The sequence below is a fragment of the Peromyscus eremicus genome, chromosome 12 (assembly GCF_949786415.1).
Source record: "Peromyscus eremicus chromosome 12, PerEre_H2_v1, whole genome shotgun sequence".
NCBI lineage: Eukaryota > Metazoa > Chordata > Mammalia > Rodentia > Cricetidae > Peromyscus > Peromyscus eremicus.
In genome coordinates, this window is record NC_081428.1 from 73,274,073 (window position 1) to 73,298,935 (window position 24,863).

The window sequence follows — 24,863 nt, forward strand, 5'->3', positions numbered from 1 at the left end:
GTCAGCAGAGCAGGTCCAAGCCGCTCCTCCCTGCATGAAGGCTGTGCAAAGTGTCTCACCAAAGGCACTAGGCTCCAAAAAAGCCGGCTCATGCACTAGGGACAGGTCCTGATCCCACTGTCTGGAGGCCCTCTAAACAGTTTAAGCCAAACAACTATCTCACCCACCTATCCAGAGGGCCTAGTCCAGTACCATGAGGGCTCCTCAGCTCCACAGTACATGCCTTTCTACTAGTTTGGCTAGTTGTCTCAGTACTTTTTCCCATCATGGTCTCGATGTCCCTTGCTTATAGAATCTCTCCTCTCATTGATTGGACTCCTGGAGCTCCACCTAGGACCTGGCTGTGGATCTCTGCATCTGCTTCCATCAGTCACTGGATGAGGGCTCTATGATGACAGTTAGGGTATTCAGTCATCTGATCACCAGAGTAGGCCAGTTCAGGCACCCTCTTGACTATTGCCAGTAGTCTAAGGTGGGGTCATCCTTGTGGATTCCTGGGAACTTCCCTAGCACTCTGTTTCTCCCTATTCCCATGGTGTCTTCATTTATAATGATATCTCTTTCCCTGCTCTCCCAATGGAGTGGGTCTTTAGTCAAATAAGATGTTGGTTTGTTACTCCCCCAAACAAGCTTTGTGCCACCATTGACCTGCGTATATTTCAGGAAGGTCAACATTGTTGATCTAAGGGTTTGTGGCTGGGTTAGTATTTATGTTTCTTTTTTAGTTTAGTGTGCAGAGTAGTGTCCTGTACCAAAGATGCTAGCCCATGGGGTGAAGGCTCTGTATATGTACCAGCTTGACTTCTCCATGTCCAATAACTTGTGTAGGTTTTGTCTTCAGCCATGGGGCTTTACCATCAGTTTGTAGAGAGAAAGCTCTAGTCTTGACAATAGCTTGGATTGTTTGGAGCTTCCCATGGGACCCATTTGGCCAACAGCTCAATTAGGTGTAACCCAATCTCAGTACTGGAAACTTCATTTGTGACAATTTCCTTTTGGGGCTCTGTTTCCTACATTTAGATCACTTTCATACATGTGTATGTTTTAGGAAGCTTCTACCGTATTAGGTTTCCATCCTACCTCTCAAATTGCCCTTAATTTTAACTGTCTCTCCACAAATTTTCTCCCCTTCTCCTTTTCTCCTTTTTCTTTCCCCACTTGATCCTCTTGTTCCAGCCCCTATCCATCCATCCATCCATCCATCCATCCATCCATCCATCCATCCATCCATAACTATCCTATTTACCTTCCCTAATGAAATCTCTCTGCCTACATTAGTCCCTTGTTCTATACATATCCTCTGTGGTTCTATGGATTGGAGCTTGGTTACCCCTGACTTAACAGCTACTATCCAAATATAAATGAATACATACCATATTTGTCTTTCTGTGTCTGGAATACCTCACTTAGGATGTTTTTTTCTAGTTACATCCACTGACCTGTGAACTTCATGATTTCATGTTTTTAAAACTGCTGAGTAATACTCCCTTGTGTAAATGTACCACATTTTCTTTATCTATTCTTCTGTTGAGGGACATCTAGGTTGTTTCCAATTTCTGGCTATTATAAATAGAGCAGCAATGAACATAGTTGAGCAAGTGTCTTTGTGGTAGGATGAAGAAGAAATACCTTTGACTTGAAGCCACCATGTCGTAAGTGTCCAGTAATTAAGAAGTTTTAAGGGTATGTAGTATAGTGCTTGCCTGTGATGTACAAAGCCTTGAATTTGGTCCTCAGCAGCATAAACACCAAGGGTTTTGTCATTACCTATTAACACAGAAAAATTAACCACTCAAAATATATTGAATAGAAGGAGACCTAAAGATATTTATAGACTATATTGACTGTAACAAACCTGAGGATTTCATAAATACTAGGGTAAAGCCATGTCCCTTTTTCTCTTTGCATCTTTTTCAAGTTTCAGCCCAGAGCCAGCAACTACAGCATAAGTTTCTGAGTAACTGCAATAGAACCAAAAAAGCTTGAAGAGACAGAGCTGCTTCCCGGCACATCCCATCAAAGTGTTTCCAAGGGCCAGTTTAAGAATTTTGTCTGCTTTTCTGGATTTATTTGTGCTTAAAAAGAGTCAAGGATAGAATCTGGATGAAAGAGAGACAGAGGTTTTAGACTCTCTAAAGGATATCCTTGGAGAGAATTTGTGACAGCAACAGACACTATGTACTCAATTGTCCTGAAGGTTTTCAAAGAAATCAACTTATTTGAGTTGTATAATAAGTCTAGAATGTCTCCAAGGCTATTATCCTCCTTTACTTACTCATCCAACTCATAGCTACTGAACACTTTCTATACACAGGCACTTGTGGTGAAAACTATGCACATAATTCTTAACTTTAGGCTTTTAATCTAGTGAGTGAGATGCATAACAACAAATAAAGCCAACAAGTAAACATTCCTTCAAGGATGGAATTCTACTCACACCTACTGGCAATGTGATCCTTAAATATTTTGATACTTTTCCCATATGTGAGTACAAGAGGTGATATGTAAAGTCAAAACAATGAATATATTACTGAGATGGAGAACCATGGTGATTGGGGAAAAGGAAAGACACTGTGAAGAGCTAGCATTTAACCCAAAACATGAAGGACCAGAGCAATTATACTCTGACTTTTTTCTTAGTTAATAAAGACTGGATTGCTCAAAAGATTAAGAAAATAATAGAAGTTGGTCTATATTTAGAAAAAATAATATGGAAGGGATTATCTTTTGAGAAAGTAGTCTCTCATCATTGGGAGCAATTATGCATAGATTGCATGAATATATATCAATTAAGCACAATTTACCCATCAGATTATGGTTTAAACTAAATATCTTGTTAGACTTATTTTAACTTGGAATTACACAATTCCATGAAAAATACAAAACCCCATAATTCTAATGCTGCCTCAATCTATAAAATAATCATAGCCACTGTTCACTCCAGGGTATCTTAGGAATTCCTTTTGGTTTCACAGTTGAACATGATCACTTTGGTGTGCATTAGTACCAAAACCTATGTAGATGAAAGGATTCCATGTGGAATGCCTGGCATATGATCATAAACATGTAAAGAATGCATGTTAAAGAACGCATGTGCAAACCAAAACATTACAGTGATGGCCGGGTATTCGAGTCTTTGGTGATCTTCACCTCACTGTTGCAACTTTTGAAAGTTTTCCCCAAACATGAAACTGTGCACACCGGTTTACTTATGAGCACATTAAAGTGGGAATGGAGGGGAGATCTTGTAAGCATTTGGTCAGTGCCTGTAACATGTTTGCTTTCTTAATTTGCAGTAATTTTACATGGCCATCAAGTAAGAGAAAAAGAATTTACAAAAACCAGAGACTATCTTCAATATACCTCAACAGCAACAGGACAGACCACAACAAAACCTCTTCTACAGCTGACTAACCAAACACATGATGTAACTTTAGCAGTGAGATCAAGGGATGATCACATTCAAATGGCTACTGAAACCTCCACCTCTGAAAACACAGATCACACAGCAATCAAAACAATAATCCCAGGAACTACAAAAAGCCTTCTCCCCAGCAGACCAGTTAGCTACACCTTTGTCACACCTAATAACTCACACATGACTGCTTCATCTACTGAAGGTACCGTTGGCCTTGGTTCAGTGGCACATTTACCAATTCACACAACTGGAGTGAGTCCATCCACTGTCAACCAGGTAACTGGGAGAACTCCCCAACCTGGTGGTCAGACTACCCTCTTCAAAACATTTTTCACAGCATCACACAAAAGCACAACCAATCAGAAGCCAACACCACCCACCTATGTCCCAGGAACATCAGTACCTACACACAAGGACAGCTCGACAACTTCCCCTGCCCCCATGGTTCCTGGGCCCACTCTTGCAACCCGGTCATCACCAGCCAAGACTGGAACTTATGAAGTCCTAAATGGAAGCAGTCTCTGTATAAAAGCAGAGATGGGGATAGAGCTGATCGTTCAAGAAAAGGATTCGGTAAGTTGGGGTCATAAGATGATAATGCTATTTTCAAAGTCTGACCAGAGTTGTTTTGCTAAGAATGAGCAGTTCTTGCTGGGTGATGGTGGTGCACACCTTTAATCTCAGCACTCACGAGGCAGAAAAGAGCAGTTCTCTACAAACTGTCTTTAGGTGAGACAGGTAGCTAGCTGTGGGCTCATCTTTCCAGTGCTCTCTACCATAAAGGAATGTGTTCCAGAAGAAAAGTTAAAATGGGGAACCAAAGAGAACTTCAGCATGTATACGTCTCACTTGGAGCCAGCACTGACAATATTAGGGATGCCGAATGACAGTCACAGCCTGGCCTTGTCCCTCTCCATGACTTCCCAGCCTCAGTTCCACTCTTGGAACCCGATGTTCCCCATGGTTCCTATCCACTGTGATGTTCATACAAAAATCCAAGTTAACAAGAATATATAAAGCACTTTACTTATGAAGGAGACATCATAAATTATTTTCTTTTTAGTTTTTATCCTAAAAAAAGAACTCACATATCTGTATTTGAGGCAGAAGTACCTTCAATACAAGCTCCTTCCTCTATCACCTTTCAATACAATGAATTGACAAAAATTGAATTTCATGCAGTTTGCCTCCTATGAGTTTCTCATTAAGAAGTCCCTATCATGGGGAATTCCTTCAAGCTTTTAAGCACTTGCTTGGGTGTGAGAGGGTGCCATCCACCAGGGGAGTCTGTGGTTTTCAAATGAACATCCATTTATTTATTACTCATTTAATAGCTTGTACTTCTGGGTCTCTGTCTTGAGTTTCCTCTGCTCTCTTACTGAATGGGTCTCTCTTATTTGGTTTAGGATTTTGCAACTCAGAGACACTTCAACATTGACCCCAGCCTAACCCACGCATCTGGGAAATGTGGCTTCCAAAAATCCCACCTCTTCTTGGATTTCCAGGGTGGATCAGTAAACATCACATTTATCAAGGTGAGGCATGAATTTCATCACAGTGACTGACTCTAGCATAGCTTGGCCTCTAGTGTCAGTACTTCAGTGCTAAATTTCAAGCTGAGGCCTGGCAGAAGTACCTAAGAACCTCTCGAGATCTTTTCAGATAAGAATAAGGAGCTTGGGAGGGAGAGGAAGGAAGTGTTGACATCGTGTTTGCCTTCTTCTCCTGCAGCCTCCTCTGAGCAGTCCAAGAAGGGCTTCAGTGCCTCTCAGGAGAGCCGTAGCTTTGTGTGTGTGTGTGTGTGTGTGTGTGTGTGTGTGTGTGTGTGTGTGTGTGTGGTTTAGTCACCAGTGCCCTTTGCAGATTGTTTAAGGAGGAAGTAGCAGGGATGAAAAGATTTGTAGAAATTCCCAGTGGACATCAAATACTTGGAATTATTCTAAAACCAATATCAAATACCAGAATGGGTTCCTTCCAATCCCTGAAAGTAAAACTCCTGGATTAGGAAGGCTCTGAGTTTTCCTGACAGGAGTTAGAGACAACTAAGTAGAGTGGAAAAGTCTTGGGGCATTGAGGTCAGAGTCTGCTGTAAATTTGACTCTGTCCCTGATTTGTTTTGTGGCAGCAAGCAGGCAACTTTTTTTTTTTTTTTGGTTTTTCGAGACAGGGTTTCTCTGTGTAGCTTTGTGCCTTTCCTGGGACTCACTTGGTAGCCCAGGCTGGCCTCGAACTCATAGAGATCCGCCTGGCTCTGCCTTCCGAGTGCTGGGATTAAAGGCGTGCGCCACCACCGCCCGGCCACAAGCAGGCAACTTTAATCTGTTTAACTTCTATTTTATTACTTAAAAAAATGAGAAAAGGGATTATTTCCATAAAAGCATATGCATTGTAGAGAAAACGATGATTATTCAACAGCTATCTACAATGGGTAGATATCTGTGGGCAGGGCAAACAAATGAACCTGGTTATCCCACTGTCTGAAAGGAACTTAGTCCACTGAGGTGCTGAAAGGAACCAGTAGAGACAAATTACTCTGTTGGGAGGATGAGAAGTGTGCATGTAAACTATTTAACACAGTATTTATGTGTGCATGGAAATGATTTAGCTTGGAACATAATTGTTAAGTACAAAACTTAATTAACTCTTAGTTGTGATTCTGGATTGACTAACACTTCATTTTATAAGTTGAGGTGGTGGGATGAGCTCAGCCTTGAAGGTTAACTTGATGAAAAAGGAAGTTTCTCAAACTGGTGGGAACTCATGAACTTTAGATCAACAGCTATGGAGCCTGTATGGGACTGGACTAGGCCCTTTGCATAAGTGAGACAGTTGTGTAGCTTGTCTCTTTAAGGCGTCCCTGGCAGTAGGATCAGGATCTATGCCTGGTGCATGAGCTGGCTTTTTGGAGCCCATTACCTGTGGTGGGACACCTTGCACAGCCTTGATGCAGGGAGAGGGGCTTGGACCTGCCTCAACTATAAGGCTCCCCATGGGAGGCCTTACCTTGTTGGAAGAGGGAATGGGGGGTGGGTTGGGGAGGAAGGCTGGGGGTTTGGAGGAGGGAAGAGAGGGGGGATCTGTAGTTGATATGTAAAATGAATAAAAAATTCTTAATATTAAAAAAAAGAAAAGTAGGTTTCTGGGGAAAGCAGAAATAAAACATAAAATGGATCCTACATTTAAAAGTAATTTTCCTTATAAAGGTTAAAACAGAGGGAGTTTTCATATTGTGCCAGCTAAAAGTGGCTATGTAAGGATTTGACTAATATCTCTTTCCTGATTTCTGAGCAGATAAACCAAGCTCCAACAAAACAAGTCACCAGCCTTTTTCCTATGCATTATATTTAACAATGTTAATTTGCTCAATAAAATGTGGTGGCTGTAACCGTTGTTATTAACTTGGTCTCAAGGGCTTTGTACCTGCTTTTCTCTGTAAGATGGAGATGCATTTGAGAATGATTATTTTTCCTGTCCATATCACAGTGAAATGCATCTTCCCTCTCCCCCAATGCTTCTTAGGACAGAATAAGGACTGTATCCATAGATCACTGACATAAAACTATGCAACTGTCAGGAAATCTTTTAAAAGTTACCTTAGAAAAATGAAATATGCAGACTAGGGAGCAATGCCTTGTTATGGACTCAATGCCTTGGAACTTGTCAATATGCCTGTAGGAATAAGTGCCAGTGTGAAGCAATGAGCAACAGCATTTGTGAAATGTGATGGCCACTGACCCGGACCTCAGGGAGAGCTGCTGGCATGGGTCTCTCCAGTTCTCTTCTGGTCTCTTTCTGCCTACCCCCCTCTCCTCCTCACATGTGTGTTTATCTGTCTCTCTTTTTTTCTCTCCTTTTGTTTCCTGATGCTCCTTACTTCTCTTTTTGATGCCTTTGGGATGGACAACTTGACCAGATTCCACCTAAGTCTTGAGACCACGTCTTTCTGAAAACCTATATGCTCCCAAATTCTGTTTATTCTAGATGAGTGGACAGGTAGTCAGGATTCAAATGGAGACAGAAGCCCTTCCTGTTTCCGCCCACCATCCTAGAGCAACTCACCAATGGTGGTCTGAAGTGTGGCTTTGGCTCCTTTGCTGGAGTATCAAAGCTAACCATCTTTAGTCACTCAACTCCCAGCATAAGTTCCTCAAACATCTGCTGAGGTTCCAGGACAGGAGAGAAGCAAAGAGGCTCTGAGCCTTTGTTTTCTTGTAGAGTTTCTGCATCTCATAGAAACTGTTTAAGCTAAATGAATGGACTTAAATTCAAAGTTTTAGAAGTTAAACATGATATAGTAGAAGCAGACTTGTGGAAATATTTTTTTCTCTTTTGATATTTTTAATTTAAAGACACTTTAAATGTTTTGATGAAGATTAAAACTGACCTTTCCTAGGACTTGGAGAACTTGAGCTGGATTTGACCTGGAAGTCTCTTCCTTGAGGCGCAGATCTCATACTCCCAGAAGGTGCTATGTAAGCAGCCACATGAGAAAAGCAATCAATAGTCCCACCCAGCTGTGATGCCTGAAAACCACACAATGAACAGCATAGCAACATATTCCCAAAGAGGAAATAGTTACACTTTTGTCTTGGGGTAATCGACAGCCACTTAATCGGATTTAAGGCCTGCTCTGTAGGGAATTCATGTCTGATGCTATAAACCTAGGCAGCTACCCATACTGGTAAGGCTGTGAAACTGCCAATTTCTTAAATCCATATGATTTACTGTTCTAAATACTATTCCTTCAGTCCTCATCAAAGAAGAGTCTTTTTGCAGCAGACAGAGACCACTACCTAACCACAATTGGTAAAAACATAGAGAACAACTGACCATGGGTTTCCCAGCCCCAATCAACACAATTATAACATCCCTTTCATCTCAGGCTCAGGAAGCATCAAGAAAATGGAGAGGGAAGACTTTAAGAGCGGAAGGACCAGGACATCTGCTGTGAGATCGTGTCTTCTGTGTATGACAGGAAACCTGCACCAATGAAATCCCAATAATATATTAGCCTAAAAAAGACCTGAGCAGTGACAACATCAGTTGACATGCCAACATAAACCTCACAAGACTATCTCTTTTTGGTGAAGAGCTACAAGCAATTAAGGGCTTCTAAGGGAGGTGGGCTCAGTGTTTTCCATAGAGAATCCCCTAATAGATTATCCAATCTCAGCTGGTTAGGCCTAAACACATATTCATGCAAGCAACTCAGCAACTATCATCTCAATAATAATTAAAGAAAAAGAGCTGTGAATGTGAGAGGGAGCAAGGTGGGGGGGGGCTGGAAGGATTTGGAGGGAGGAGAGGGAAAGTGGAAATGGTGTAAGTACAGTATTCCTATATGAGCTAGAAAAAAGTTACACCCCCTCAGAACTGAATTTTCTTAAATATTTGAATACGAAGAGACCTCACTTCTGCCTTTAAGCTAATAAGGAAAACATTAAGGTGAGAGGGAATGATAAGGAGCAGGTGACAGAGCTGGTGTCTTGACCTGGGAATTTCCACTGTGTTTTCTCTTTTTTCAGGGTGGAGATTGAACCAAGGGCTTCATATACTAGGCAAGTGCTCTACCACTGAATATTTGTTTTATTAATTTGCAACAGGGGCTTACTAAAATCATCCAGGTGGAATCATTTTGTAGCCCTCAATGGCCTAGATTGCTATTCCCTTCCCTCAGCCTCCCCAAGTATCTAGAATTAAGGGCTCATGTCACCAGGCAGTCCTTCATCTTTCCTGCAGACAGTTCATCCAGGAAGGTCAAATGCACATTCTGAGCACCTGCCAATTATCCCAATTGTTAAATAGTTTGCATATGGGTGAAAACATGATAGTCTGTTTTTAAGAAGTCAGAAATCCAGGTTTTTGTTTTTGTTTTTGTTTTTTTTGGTTCTTTTTTTTTCCAAGACAGGGTTTCTCTGTGTAGTTTTGGTGCCTTCCTGGAACTTGCTCTGTAGACCAGGCTGGCCTCAAACTCACAGAGATCTGCTTGGCTTTGTCTTCCGAGTGCTGGGATTAAAGACATGCACCACCACCGCCTGGTGAAACTTGGGCTTTTTAATGCAACTTTAAATGCTGCAATACATTTTTTTTCAACATTTTAATACTATATCAACACACAAAAAGACAGATTCAAGCCAGATTTTTCCTGGTACTGTGATTTTGATGTAACAGATCTGCTTTATGAAATATGTGTCAGCAGTAAAAGTTTGTAGATTTTTCCAAAGCTATAATGGATTCTACCCTTCAGTCTGTCACTCTTTAAATGTTGCTTCTGGATGAACTGACATTTTTTAACATAACATCAATATATGGGGCTAGATAAACTTTTGGTGTGGGATATGTTCTATGTCTTGTAGGATATGTAACAATATCCCTGGCATCTGTTAGAAGATTTACATGTTTTTAGAAGCTGCTCACACTCAATTTGAGCCCAAAATAATCACCATTTATCATGAAATGACTCTTAGAAAGCAAAATCATTCCTGCTTAAGAATGGCTACACAGAGAAAAGGCAAACCCTTAAACCACAAGGAGTTTCCATTCCTTACAGTGTAATAGATGTTATAGCTAAGAGCCTGATAGACCCCAGACCCAGGATACTACCCTCTCCAGGGGGCGCCCCAAGAACCCAGACTCCAGTCCAGTTGATGCAACAGCATGAGGTTTTTATTAAAGTGGCTATACAGTCGGGCAAACTCTTGTCCTGGGAGCAAGAGTCGCATCTTACTGCAGCCACATGGGGGCTTTTAAAGGAAAAACCCACAAAAGCCATAAGATTACAATTCCTATACAATTTTGTTTCACAAGATCATGGTCTGATCACAGAGTGGGTACAGCCACATCCACATGTATATTCTTCCTGAAACCTCAAGGGGGGTATCAGGGTGGGAGTGGAGTTTACACAAAGGTCACAGTGGTCCTTCCTGGAACACTTACAACTATCCCAGTCACAGCTGAGCACATCTCTCTTAACAGAAATCTTTTTACATTGTTACATTGTTACAGGTTGAATAGTGGCTGAGTCAGGTTGCCCTTGGAACTAGATTTTTAGTTTCTCATTTCCTGGGGCTTGGGGGGTGTAAGCCTGAAGGGTTAGGGTCTTTCAAGCCGAGTGGTGGAATGGTAAGAGGATAATGATTAACAGGACTCTTATTGATGAGATTTGCTGAACTGCTTGCTGTCTTGCCCTGGAGATTGCTAGTGGGGAAGAAATATAATTTCTCCTTAGGACCACAGGCTCCCATGGCAAAGGACATATTCACAAGAGAACAGATCCAACAGGTTTCTACCTTGTCTTCAAGCCCAGATGTTCTCCACATGCTGCACTCTGTCTCTGAGGCTTTCCAGTGAGATGTCAATTAGACTTACTGACTTTTTCATTTCCAGTATAATTTACTTTGATTTTTCCAGTGGTTCTTTTTATTGAATTCTATTTTCTTATCTTGAATAGATTTCCTTATCTCACTCAATGCTTTGTTCTTTTGTTCATTCGTGTCTTCTTTGAGTTGTCTGAATATAGTAATTATTATTCTTTTTTTTAGAAGTTTTTTTTCCAAATAGTTCTCATTGGGAGCTATCATTATGAAATGAGGAATTATGGAGGAAGACATGATACTTCAGTGTTTTGTTTCTGTGCCAAGGCTTGCACATCTGGAGTTAGCTTGTTAGTTGAGTTTTTCTTTCCTTTTTCATTTCTTCCTTTCTTCTTTTTTAAAAATCAAGGTAAAAATCTTCTTTCAGTGTAGATGTTTATGATGTTCAGAAGAAGACCAAGTCATAGTAGCACTGAGGTCTGCTCTGTGGAATTGGTATTTAGGCTTTACCTCTAGTCTTCTGAGAGTCAGGTATTGTCCTGGGTCATACCTGCAGCTTTTGCTGGGAGTTGTAAGACTTCCGAGGCCTGTGGGTCTTACTCAAGGATGGACATCTTGGGTTTCCTCCCTGGGTCCACAGCTTCTATCACATAATGTTGTGGAACTCCTCTTGCATGCCTGTGGCCTTATGCTGGGTCAGATCTGGTCCTCTTCCTAGGTCTTCAGGTTTCACTGCAATGCTTGTTGAGTTGTGGTGCTCCTGGCACCTGTGGGACTTGTCCTCGGGGCTTGGGACTCCTGACTGTCTGCAACTTGAACCAGGAGTTATTGAGTTTCACCACTATTCAAGATGGAAACAAATTTTCATTCTCATGAGATGAATGTTCTATTTAATTTTTATATAAAGAACCAAACTTTGTCTTTAATACAAGATACTGCTGGAAATGGAGCATCTCCATAAATGGTTTTTAGAGTTGATCCATATTTTGATTTTAAAATCATCAGTGCTGAGAATACTGCTTTGTACATTATATGCAACATAGAATGGCAGAAGTGTAACCAAGGCCACTTCATAAACTGTTAGAAATTCTGTCCTTATCTGTAGTGGTTTGAATAAGAATGGCCACCATCAGCTCATATAAGTGTGGCCTTGTTAGAGTAGCTGTGGTCATGTTGGAGGAAGTGTGTCACTGTGGGTGGACTTTGAAATTTCAAAAACCCACACCAAGCACAGTCTCTTTCTGCTGCCTGTGGATCAGGATGTAGAAATCTTAGCTATTTCTCCAGTGCCACGTGTGCCAATCATTCTCCCCATCAGGATGGTAATGAACTAAACCTATGAAACTATAAGCAAGCTTCCAGTCATATGCTTTCTGTTGTAAGAGTTGCTGTGATCATGTGTTTTTTCACAGCAATAGAACACTGACTAAAATATTAGCCGAAGGCAAAATCCATTTGCCACTTTTTCCATGTTTTCATTTTATTTTTTATTATTTATGTGTTTATGTATTTATTTCTGTATTTGTTTATTTGTTTTTTAATTTAATTTAATTTTACAATATAATTTAATTCTACATATCAGCCACGGATTCCCTAGTTCTCCCTCCTCCTACCCCCTCCCTTCCCCCCAGCACACCCCCATTCCCATCTCCTCCAGGGCAAAGACTCCCTCAAGGATTGAGATCAACCTGGTAGACTCAGTCCAGGCAGGTCCAGTCCCCTCCTCCCAGGCCGAGCCAAGCGACCTTGCATAAGCCCCAGGTTTCAAACAGCCAACTCATGCACTGAGCATAGTACCTGGTCCCACTGCCTGAATGCCTCCCAAACAGATCAAGCCAATCAACTGTCTCACCTATTCAGAGGGCCTGATCCAGTTGGGGGCCCTTCAGCCATTGGTTCACACTTCATATGTTTCCATTCGTTTGGTTATTTGTCCCTGTGCTTTATTCAACCTTGGTCTCAACAATTCTTGCTCATATAAACCCTCCTGTTTCTCGCCAGTTGGATTCCCAGAGCTCCACCCGGGGCCTAGTCGTGGATCTCTGCATCCAGTTCCCTCAGTCATTGGATGGGGTTTCTAGCACAACAATTAGGGTGTTTGGCCATCCTATCACCAGAGTAGGTCAGTTCGGGCTGTCTCTCGACCATTGCCAGCAGTCTATTGTGGGGGCATCTTTGTGGATTTCTGTGGGCCTCTCTAGCACTTTGCTTCTTCCTATTCTCATGTGGTCTTCATTTACCATGGTCTCCTATTCCTTGTTCACCCTCTTTGTTCTTGATCCAGCTGGGATCTCCCGCTTCCCCAAGTTCTCTTTCCCTCGACCCTCGCCCTTCATTACCCCCACTCATGTCCAGGATGTTCATGTAGATCTCATCCATTTCTCTGTCATTGGGCGATCCCCGTGTCTTTCTTGGGGTCCTGTTTTCCAGGTAGCCTCCCTGGTGTTGTGAGTAGCAGTCCAATCATCCTTGTTCCACATCTAGTATCCTCCTATGAGTGAGTACATACCATGTTTGTCTTTCTGAGTCTGGGTTACCTCACTCAGGATGATTTTTTCTAGATCCATCCATTTGCCTGCAAACCTCATGATGTCATTGTTTTTCTCTGCTGAGTAGTATTCCATTGTGTATATGTACCACATTTTATTTATCCCTTCCTCAGTTGAAGGGCATCTAGGTTGTTTCCAGGTTCTGGCTATTACAAACAATGCTGATATGAACATAGCTGAGCAAGTGCCCTTGTGGTATGATTGAGCATTCCTTGGTTATATGCCCAAGAGTGGTACAGCTGGATCTTGGGGGAGATTAATTCCCAATTTTCTAAGAAAGCACCATATTGATTTCCAAAGTGGTGTGCAAGCTTGCATTCCCACCACCAACAGTGGAGGAGAGTTCCCCTAGCTCCACATCTTCTCCAGCATAAGGTATCTTCAGTGTTTTTTGATCTTAGCCATTCTGACAGGCGTAAGGTGGTATCTCAGAGTTGTTTTGATTTGCATTTCCCTGATAATTAGGGATGTTGAGCAATTCCTTAAATGTCTTTTAGCCATTTGAGTTTCCTCTGTTGAGAATTCTCTGTTTAGTTCTAAAATAGCCCATTTCTTAATTGGACTGTTGGGCATTTTGATGTCTAATTTCTTGAGTTCTTTATATATTCTGTATATCAGTCCTCTGTCAGATGTGGGGTTGGTGAATACCTTTTTCCATTCTGTAGGCTGTTGCTTTGCCTTGTTGACCATATCCTTTGCTCTACAAAAGCTTCTCAGTTTCAGGAGGTCCCATTGATTGATTGTTTCTCTCAGTGTCTGAGCTACTGGTGTTATATTTAGGAAGTGATCTCCTATGCCAATGCATTCAAGACTACTTCCTACTTTCTCTTCTATCAGGTTCAGAGTAGCTGGATTTATGTTGAGGTCTTTGATCCACTTGGACTTAAGTTTTGTGCACGGTGATAGATATGGATCTATTTGCGGCCTTCTACACGTTGATATCCAGTTATGACAGCACCATTTGTCGAAGATGCTTTCTTTTTTTCCATTGTTACACTTTTGGTTTCTTTGTCAAAAATTATATGTTCATAGCTGTGTGGATTAATGTCAGGGTCTTCAATTCGATTCCATTGGTCGACATGTCGGTTTTTATGCCAGTACCAAGCTGTTTTTATTACTCTAGCTCTATAGTACAGCTTGAAGTCAGGGATCGTGATGCCTCCAGAGGTTGTTTTATTGTACAGGATTCTTTTGGCTATCCTGGGTTTTTTGTTTTTCCATACGAAGTTGAGTATTATTTTTTCCAGGTCTGTGAAGAATTGTGTTGGTATTTTGATGGGGATTGCATTGAATCTGTAGATTGCCTTTGGTAAAATTGCCATTTTTATTATGTTAATCCTGCCTATCCATGAGCATGGGAGATCTTTCCATTTTCTGACATCTTCTTCAATTTCTTTTTTCAGGGACTTAAAGTTCTTGTCATATAGGTCCTTCACTTGCTTGGTTAGTGTTACCGCAAGGTATTTTATATCCTTTGTGGCTATTGTAAAGGGTGATGTATCTCTAATTTCCTTCTCAGCCTGTTTGTCAACTGTATATAGGAGGGCTACTGATTTTTTTGAGTTGATCTTGTATCCTGCTATGTTGCTGAAGGTGTTTATAGGCTGTATCAGTTCCTTGGTTGAATCTTTGGGGTCACTCAAGTATATTATCATGTCATCTGCAAATAGGGAAAGCTTGACTTCTTCCTTTCCAATTTTTATCCCCTTGATCTCCTTATGTTGTCTTATTGCTCTGGCTAGAACTTCAAGTACTATATTGAATAAGTATTGGGAGAGCAGACAGACTTGCCTTGTTCCTGATTTTAGTGGAATCGCTTTGAGTTTCTCTCCATTTAATTTGATGTTGGCTGTTGGCTTGCTATAAATTGCCTTTATTATGTTTAGGTATGTTCCCTGTATTCCTAATTGCTCCAAGACCTTTATCATGAAGGGGTGTTGGATTTTGTCAAATGCCTTTTCTGCATCTAGTGAGATGATGATGTGGTTTTTTCTTTGAGTTTGTTTATATGGTGTATTACATTGACAGACTTTTGTATGTTGAACCACCCTTGCATCCCTGGGATGAAGCCTACTTGACCATGGTGGATAATTGTTTTGATGTGTTCTTGGAGTCTGTTTGCCAGTATTTTATTGAGTATTTTTGCATCAATGTTTATGAGGGAGATCGGTCTGTAGTTCTCTTTCTTTGTTGTATCCTTGTTTGGTTTAGGAATCAGGGTAATTGTAGCCTCATAGAAGAAGTTTGATAATATTCCTTCTGTTTCTATTGTGTGGAACAGTTTAAAGAGTATTATTATTTACTCTTCTTTGAAGATCTGATAGAATTCTGCGCTGAAACCATCTGGTCCTGGGCTTTTTTTGGTTGGGAGACTTTTAATGACTCTTTCTATTTCCTTAGGTGTTATTGGACTATTTGAATAGTTTATCTGGTCTTGATTTAACTTAGGTATGTGGTACCTATCCAGAAAATTATCCATTTCTTTTAGATTTTCCAGTTTTGTGGAGTAGAGGTTTTTGAAGTATGACCTGATGATTCTCTGGATTTCCTCAATGTCTGTTGTTATGTCCCCCTTTTCATTTCTGATTTTGTTAATTTGGATGCTCTCTCGCTGTCTTTTGGTTAGTTTGGGTAAGTGCTTGTCTATCTTGTTGATTTTCCCAAAGAACAAACTCTTTGATTCATTAATTTTTCATATTGTTCTCTTTGTTTCTATTGTATTGATTTCAGCTCTCACTTTGATAATTTCCTGGCATCTATTCTTCCTGGGAGACTTTGCTTCTTTTTGTTCTAGAACTTTCAGGTGTGCTGTTAAGTCACTAGTGTGAGATTTCTCCAACTTCTTTATGTGGGCATTTAGTGCTATGAATTTCCCTCTTAGCACTGCTTTCATAGTGTCCCATAAGTTTGGGTATGTGGTTTCTTTATTTTTGTTGATCTCTAGGAAGTCTTTAATTTCTTTCTTTATTTCTTCCTTAACCATTGGTGATTCATTTGACCATTATTTAGTTTCCATGAGATTGTAGATTTTCTGTAGTTTTTGTTGTTGTTGAAATCTAACTTTAAACCATGGTGGTCTGATAGAACACAGGAGGTTATTCCAATTGTTTTGTATCTTTTGAGATTTGCTTTGTGGCCAAGTATGTGGTCGATTTTAGAGAAGGTTCCGTGGGGTGCTGAGAAGAAGTTATATTCTTTTTTGTTAGGATGGAATGTTCTGTAGATATCAATTAAGTCCATTTGAGTCATAACATCAGTTAAGTCCTTTATTTCTCTGTTAAGTTTCGATTTGGGAGATCTGTCCAGTGGTGAAAGTGGGGTGTTGAAGTCTCCCACTATTAATGTGTGGGGTTTTATATGGGATTTAAGCTTTAGTAATGTTTCTTTTACATATGTGGGTGCCCTTGTGTTTGGGACATAAATGTTCAGAATTGAAATTTCATCTTGGTGGATCTTTCATGTGATGAGTATGTAATGCCCTTCTTGATCTCTTTTGATTGATTTTAGTTTGAAATCTATTTTGCTGGACATCAGGATGGCTACTCCTGCTTGTTTCTTAAAACCATTTGATTGGAAAGACTTTTCCCAGCCTTTTATTCTTAGGTAGTGTCTATCTGTGAATTTGAGGTGTGTTTCTTGTATGCAGCAGAAAGATGGGTCCTGCTTTTGTATCCATTCTGTAAGCCTATGTCTTTTTATAGGTGAATTAAGTCCATTGATATTAAGGGATATTAATGACCAGTGAGTGTTCATTCCTGTTATTTTTTGGTGGTAGTGTGTGTGTACTTCTCTTCGTTGGGATTTACTGCTGTGGCTTTATCTATTGCCTGTGGTTTTTGTGGGTGTATCTGACTTCCTTAGGTTGGAATTTTCCTTCTAGTGCTTTCTGTAGGGCTGGGTTTGTGGATAAGTATTGTTTAAATCTGGCTTTTTCTTGGAATGTCTTGTTCACTCTATGATGATTGAAAATTTTGCTGGGTATATTAGTCTAGGCTGGCATCCATGGTCTCTTAGTGTCTGCATTCCATCTATCCAGTCCTTCTGTCTTTCAAAGTCTCCATTGAGAATTCAAGTGTTATTCTGATGGGTTTGCCTTTGTAAGTCACTTAGCCTTTTTCCTTTGCTGCTCTTAATATTCTTTTTTTATTCTGTATGTTTAGTTGTTTAATTATTATGTGGCAAGGGGACTTTTTTTTGTGTTCTAGTCTGTTTGGTGTTCTATAGGCTTCTTGTATTTTCATAGGCATTCCCTTCTTTAAGTTGGGAAAGTTATCTTCTATGATTTTGTTGAATATATTTTCTGTGCCTTTGAGTTGGTATTCTTCTCCTTCTTCTATCCCTATTATTTGTAGGTTTGGTCTTTTCATGGAGTCCCAAATTTCTTTGACATTTTGGGTCATGACTTTGTTGGCTTTAGTGTTTTCTTTGACTGATGAATCTATTTCTTCTACCATATCTTCAATGCCAGAGATCCTCTCTTCCATCTCTTGCATTCTGTTGGTTATACTTGCATCTGAAGTTCCCAATCGTTTACTCAGATTTTCTATTTCCAACATTCCCTCTGTTTGTGTCTTCTTCATTTTTTCTATTTCCCTTTTCAGGTCTTGGACTGTTTCCTTCATTTGTTTCATTGCTTTTTCATGATTTTCTTTCAGGGCTTTATTGTTTTTTTTTTTTTCAGGAGTTTATTGTTTTCTTCTACTTTATTTGTTCTTTCCTTAGTTTTTTATAGTGTTCTTCCCATTTTTTTTTGTCTTTTCCTCTATATAAGCCTCTACCTTCTTCATGATGTTATTCATAAGGCTGTTTTCTTCTGCTTCTTCCAATTTTTGATGTTCAGGTCTAGATGTTGGAGAAGGGCTAGGTTCTGGTGATGCTGTATTGCTCTTCATTTTGTTGTATGTAATTCTGCCTTGATGTCTGCCCATCTCCTTGTGGTTCGTTCTTGGTCTTATCAGCACACTTGGTTCAGACAGAGCTGACAGATTCAGGAAGTCTCTCTCTCTTGTCCAGATGGGAGCTCTCTTGTCCAAATGGGAACTCTGGGGCAGGATGGGAACTCTTGTTCAGAAGGGAGGTCCAGGGCAGGATGGACACTCTTGTCCAGAAGGGAAGTCCGGGGCAGGATGGGAGCTAGGGTCTGGTCTCTAAGTCTCAGGAAGTGGCTGGGGTCTTGGGTGGATGGACGTGGGGTCAGGGCATGGAGATTGCAGGGTCTACTGGGGGTCTTGGAGAAGAGGAGCCTTCCCGGTAGGGCTAGAAGGGAACCTTCTCGGTGGCCAGAACCTGGGGCCAAGTTGGGCAGGTCTTCCCTGGAGTGGCTGGTGCCCAGGGATGGGGTCTAGGCTGAGCCCCGACACTTACCTCTGGTCCAGAAGGGAAGTCCAGGGCAGGATGGGAGCTGGGGGCCGGTCTCTATGTCTTAGGAAATGGCTGGGGTCCCTGGCGGATGGGCATGGGGGCAGGGGATGGAGATTGCAGGGTCTGCTGGGGGTTTTGGAGAAGGGGAGCCTTCCTGGTAGGGCTAGAAGGGAACCTGCCCGGTGGTCAGAACCTGGGGCCAAGTTGGGCAGGTCTTCCCTAGAGTGGCTGGTGCCCAGGGATGGGGTCTAGGCTGAGCCCCTTCAGGATTTCTATTTCCTAATTTAACTATGTTCTCAAGTTTCAGATAGTTTTTGTCATTTCTGTCAAATATTAATTTCTGCTTTCTTGGACATAGTTCAGACATTTATTCTCTTTAATTTCTGTCTTTGTTCTTGATTTCATTGAGCTGTTTATTTGCTTCTTCTTTTTAAAAAATGACCCTATTTTTAATTGAACAGAACGTTCATACAGTATATTCTGATCACAGTTCACCTCCACCATGACGAACAACTGCCAGATCCTTCCTACATCCTCACCCACCCAAATCCATACACTTTATTTATCTGTCATTAGAAAACAAACAGGCATCTAATAAACAGAATACAATAAACACAAACAGAGCAGTATAGGTTAAAATAAACAGACAGAAAAAAAAGAAAAAAAAACCACCAGAAACACATACATTCCAAAAAATACAAAAAGGTCTCATAAAAACACAATATTGTAAATGCCAATAAATAGTAAAAAATAACTTCAAAATTAAAATAATCTCATATAGAGAACTATGAGATAAAAACCATGCAAAAGTACCATTGAGTTAGTTTCCTATTTGAAATTACTGCTGGTATGGGACTATCCTTTAGTGTGGTTTGTATAACTAGTGATAGTTTATTAGAGAACAAAAAAATTTTCTTTGCAAGCAGTTATCAATTGGAGATAGCTTCTGTTTTAGGGACGGGAGCTTGTGTCCACTTCTCTTCTCAGCATTGGGAACCCATCTGGCTTACCATGTGCAGGCCCTTGTGCATACTGCCACAGTCTCTAACTCTTATGTGCATAATTCCTGCTGTGTCTAAAAGGCCTTATTTCCTTGGTATCTTTTACTGTCTTTTAGCAATCAGGAAAATGAAAATTAAAGCAATCTGAAATTTAACTTTGTTTCAATCAGATTGAGCAAGATCAATTAAACAAATGATAGCATGTGATGGAGACAATGTGGAGAAAGGGGAATGTGTATTTAATGCTGATGGGAGTGTAAACAGAAACAACCATCATAGAAATAATTGTGGTGTTCTCTCAGCAAGCTGGAATTAATCTACCTCTAGGTGTAAATATACCACTCTTAGGCATATACCCAAAAGTCTCTGCATCCTAGTGCAGACATATTTTCTTATCCAGGCTCATTTCTGCTATATTCATAACAGCCAGCAATCAGAAAAAATGCTATATCAGAACAACTGACAAATGGATAAAGAAAACAGTACATTTACACAATGGAATATTATGTACGTCTTAAAAAAAACAAAACTAAGAAATGTCTTAGGTAAATAGATCAAACTGAGAAAAATATTCCTCAGTGAGGTAACCCAGATGACAAAGACAAATATTATACATTTTCTCTTATATTTGGATATTAACTTATAAGCTTCCAATCTGTGTGCTACAATCTGAATACCCATGAAAGATAAGATCAGGGAGGAGGAGAAGAGCTCCCAAATAAGAAGGAATAGAAGATGGATCATGTAGAGAGTAAAAGGGAACCTATAATTGCAGGATCAAATGGGAAGGGGATGGAAAAAAAAGGAAAAGGGAGGTTTATGAGGAAAGATAACTGACACTAAAGTCCTTTTGAAAAGCCTTATGACACCTACTACTGTGGAAGCTTCCTAAAATACGTACACTTATGAAAGGAATCTAAATGGAGCCACCATATAATGCAGGAGACAATGTCCCAAATAGACATACTATGACCCCAAGTAAAGCCTGATGTGCCAAGAATGGATTACATTTTCCTGAGTCATTAGACAAAGAGGTCACATGGAATGAGCAAACATCACAAAAGATTACCAAAGTTATTGAATGCTATTCCACACCTGAATGGTTCTATTGCTTATGACACTTTCCAGTGTTGTTGAGCTGGTTCCTAACTACCTTAACTAGAAGCTTTACTACTACTGACTTGCATTCATGATGCTGAAAGGTACTTTGCACACTACCTAAGGAGAAAGATAATCACCAATACCTCCAGATGTAAATCCTGGAACCTACAAAGGTGAATAGTGTGCAAGGTATACTGGTGCAATTGTGGCACAAATGTTATGGGAATAACCAACTCCTTTGATTGGACTTAAGGGTCAGTATATGAGATGGAAACCATACCTGACACTGCTGAAGTGGCAAAAGCCATGGGACTATGTAGGTCACATGACTCATAGAAACTTTAGTATTATTCTGCTAAAAGAATACTGCAATGGAATGACTCCTAATGACATATGTAATTCCTGTTGATCAGTGCCTTGACCAAACCTCAGCAGAGAAACTTCTTCCTGCAGTATATGGGAGTCAGCACAGAGACTCACAGCTGTATAATACACAGATAAAAAAAGTAGGTGAATCCCTCAGCCTAAATTAGGTTCTGTCACCTGACCCTTCCACTCAAGTCTCAGCGATCTATGTGGAAGAAGACACAGAAAGATTGCAAGAGACAGAAGTGGTGAATGACTTGTAGGAAATGATGTCTTCCAGATGCAACCGAACCAATGCTCATTTGAAGTCACAGAGACTGTGACAGATCACACAAGGCATGTGGGTTGAAGGCATTCAGGGTGCCAGCATTGAATGGTTGAAGTAGACAAGGGGTGACATTCCTAACTAAGAAGTTATTAGATAATGATACTTGCTGGAAGTGTATTTTTGTTAACAGGTGTCACTGGATATAGTAACTATACTCCAGGGCATGCCACTGTCCAAGAATGTTTTGCGAACACAAAATGAAGTCCCTGGGTTTCTTTTGTTTCTTTCTTTGTTGACATTCTGGTTTCATTTGGCAGTTTTGTATTATTGATGTTTTATTTTTGTATTTGTGGGTTTTCATGAGAAGTAGAGACAGACAGGTAGATAGGTAGATAGATAGATATAGCTAGTCAAAAAAACTTTATTTGGGGAGGAATAGGAGCAGTTATGGGAGAAAGAAAACAGAAAAAATTTTAAGTATTTTTTCTTCCTTTGAGCTAGCTTTCTTTTCCTATATCAATAGGTTTGTGCCCCATATGTCCTGGATGTGTATGACACTACTGTTCTATATATATTTCACATTTTCTTTGGTTGAGCTGTTTATTTCTTCTACCATTTTTATGAAATGCAATTCAGTATCTCATGTCTTTTTCATCTCTTGGTGAGGCTTACCAGTGATGTTTTTGTTAAGCATCCTGAGTTTCTTACTCCCAGTTTCATTTCAGTTTGGGTTTTCAGTAGTAATGCTATTTCCTTGTTAAAGTCTACTTTCATGTCTGGAGTTGTTTTAATTATTTTATTCAACTGTGTGTTTTCATAGTCTTCATTAAAGCATTTATTCATATTCTCTTTTGGGTCTTTGGACATAGTCACAATTGATAGTTTCAAGTTCTTGTCTTGTGCTTCAGCTCAATTATTCTTTTAGGCCCAGGCACAATAGTAATCCTGTGTCTGTAGGAAGCATATTGTCCTGGTTGTTCATGTTTGTGTTTTTATGCTTGGATCTGACATCTGAAGTTATGATGACTGAAGTGTTTCTTGGTGTAGATATCTGGTCCCATCTTTGTTGGTGGGGCGTTCAGTTCTTTGGTTGCTGTTGCACACTCTCAGTCTTAAGCAAATGTGGCAGCTGTGGGGTCCCTGTTTCCCAGCAAGTTTGTTGACTTGGGGTTCCCTGTTAGTGTGTTGTTCTTTGGGTCAGGGGAAAGTCATAAAGAAATGGAGATGGGCTAGAAAGTTCAGGACACTGGAGAGAAAAGAAATAATAGTACAGAAATACCAGCAAGAGGCAAGCCTGAGCTGCCTAATGCAGCAAACATCCAATTGTCCATAGGTTTTCTACTTCCAGTCTGGGCTCAGTTCCAGAGACACCAACTGCAGGTTACATTGGACTCATCAGAACAGCCAGGAGATAAGGGAGGACAGGAGTGATTTGTGTGAAACACATTCTCAGCCATTCAGCCACTGTGTTTTATTTTTATCTCTATGTCTCAACACCTCAATTCACAACAGTGTCCAAGGCATGGATTAGGGACAGGTGTGCCACCTTCTGGATATGGGAGATCTGTGTCTGTTCTGTGTGTAACCTTGCCTTTTTTTTCCTTCTGTTTGCACCCTTTGAAGTGCCATATCCATTGTAAACTAAAAACTGGGTTCCTACTTTTGAAAGTCATGTGCTGCACACATGTGGAGGGCACTCATGTGTTGAACATAGGTGTGGTATCTGAGAAGATACAATGTTCGGGAACCCCCTGGAAACTCTTTCTTCTTTGAGAACCCAAGGACAGCAACTCAAAGGAAGTGTGTTCTTTATGTGGTAGTAACAGACCTTAACTGACAAAATAGGAGATTTCTGGTTTCATGAAAAGAGCAGTCAAGGCAGGGGTACCATGTCTGAACTATGAAGGATATGATGTCCTAATGACAGTAACAGATGACAGTGTTGATGGCATCTGGACACAGGAATATCTATGGCAGAAAGTTGACCCATTAGCACTGAGGTGACGATGGCTCCTGCTTTGGCTAAAACAGTACAAGATCTTGCTGAGTTTAAAGTCATTCATGTTTTGCAGACTGGTGAGGGTTTGGAAGAGACTTTGCAGAGACTGATGGACCCTTTGGAATTTTAGTACTGTGGAGAGATGGGATATTTATAGTTTCAGGGGCTAATTACTTTATCCTGGGTTAGTGCTAGCCTTCTGGAACAGCCATTCCTTGCTCCACTCTGTATGTGAACTAAAACCTCATGATAATAAATGGAAACCTCTCAGAAGCTGTTAACTTAGCAGAATACTACTGTTTGCCTGTCCAAGAGCTAATGATGACAACAGATAGCATCTCAGACCTGCAGAATAGCTCCCCCATCTCATTGTACCTGCCTCTCTTCTGTACCCACCAGTGTATTTTAAAGTTGCCTTCATTGATGACTTTACATGTTCAGTGAAACTATAAAAATCCTGTAAAAATGTTTCCATACAGGAACATGTGAAATTCCTCTACAATCCATGAATTAAAACAAAGCACCAGAAAAGGACATTTAGAGAAGCTCACAGGATTTCCACTGCCACAACCCCCTTGAACAGAGTGACTATGTCCTCTAAGCATACCAGTGTGGGTACACCTGGTAGAATCAGACTGGATTGCTACCTCCCCTCCCCCGCCACACTGTCAACAGATAGGGTTTGTGGTCAATTGAAAGAGAAGTTCCTGTTATGAGGCGCTAGGCCAGAGCTTCAGCAAAGATCTGACAGGGAACTGTTGAGAGGGCAGCCCTGAAGGTCAACAGAGGAAAAGTGTGCACTCTATGCTCTGAGCTGTAGAGCTTACATTGGGTCAGACTTACATTATAAGCCCCAGAAAAACCATGTCCCCAAAAAACAAAAACAACAACAACAACAAAAAAACCATTATAAGCCCAAAGATACTAGCAGGATTATGGGAACCATCTAGACAATGCATTGAAAAAGTCTGGGCCCAGGTACTATCCTGGGCAAACTCCCACTGAGAGTCTCTAGGGAGACCACTCTGGACACTCAGTGTGAGAGGATGGGTTTCCTGGGCCTGTTTTCTTCACCCAAGATGGCGGTCTGTGTCTTGTCCCTGCTCTCCAGGTAGCCCTGCAGTGACTTGTCTTCTCCTGAGCATTTCAGAAACCTTCTGCACTTCTCCCTTTCCTTTACCTCATCTCCTGAGACATCTGATGTCAGGATGCAGCACCTGCACTCATATGTAATCAGATCAGGGAGGGGCATTGTGTGTCTGTTCCTGGATAAGATCTTTAGACTCTGGAGACAAATGTGTAGCTGGAGAATTTTCTCTCTGGGTCCCACAAAGCCCCAGCAGTCTGACAGCCCACTTATAAAATAAACACACAGACGCTTATATTATTTAAACTGTTTGGCCTAATGGCTCAGGCTTCTAGCTATCTAGTTCTTATATCTTAAATTAATCCATTTCTATAAATCTATACCTTGCCATGTGGCTTGT

General features: G+C 40.7%; 2 protein-coding genes across 2 annotated transcripts in view; both read left to right on the plus strand.

Annotated features, from left to right (window-relative positions):
• The window catches only part of LOC131922414 (immunoglobulin lambda-1 light chain-like), a 63,078-nt gene that overhangs the window by 11,670 nt on the left and 26,545 nt on the right, over positions 1 to 24,863 (plus strand). The gene's annotated exons all lie outside the window — the stretch shown is intronic.
• The window catches only part of LOC131922831 (lysosome-associated membrane glycoprotein 3-like), a 28,178-nt gene that overhangs the window by 2,930 nt on the left and 385 nt on the right, over positions 1 to 24,863 (plus strand). The window contains exons 2-3 of the mRNA XM_059277687.1: positions 3,297 to 3,991; positions 4,825 to 4,953. Of these exons, the coding sequence (XP_059133670.1) occupies positions 3,297 to 3,991; positions 4,825 to 4,953 (824 nt within the window). The remainder of the gene's footprint in view (positions 1 to 3,296; positions 3,992 to 4,824; positions 4,954 to 24,863) is intronic.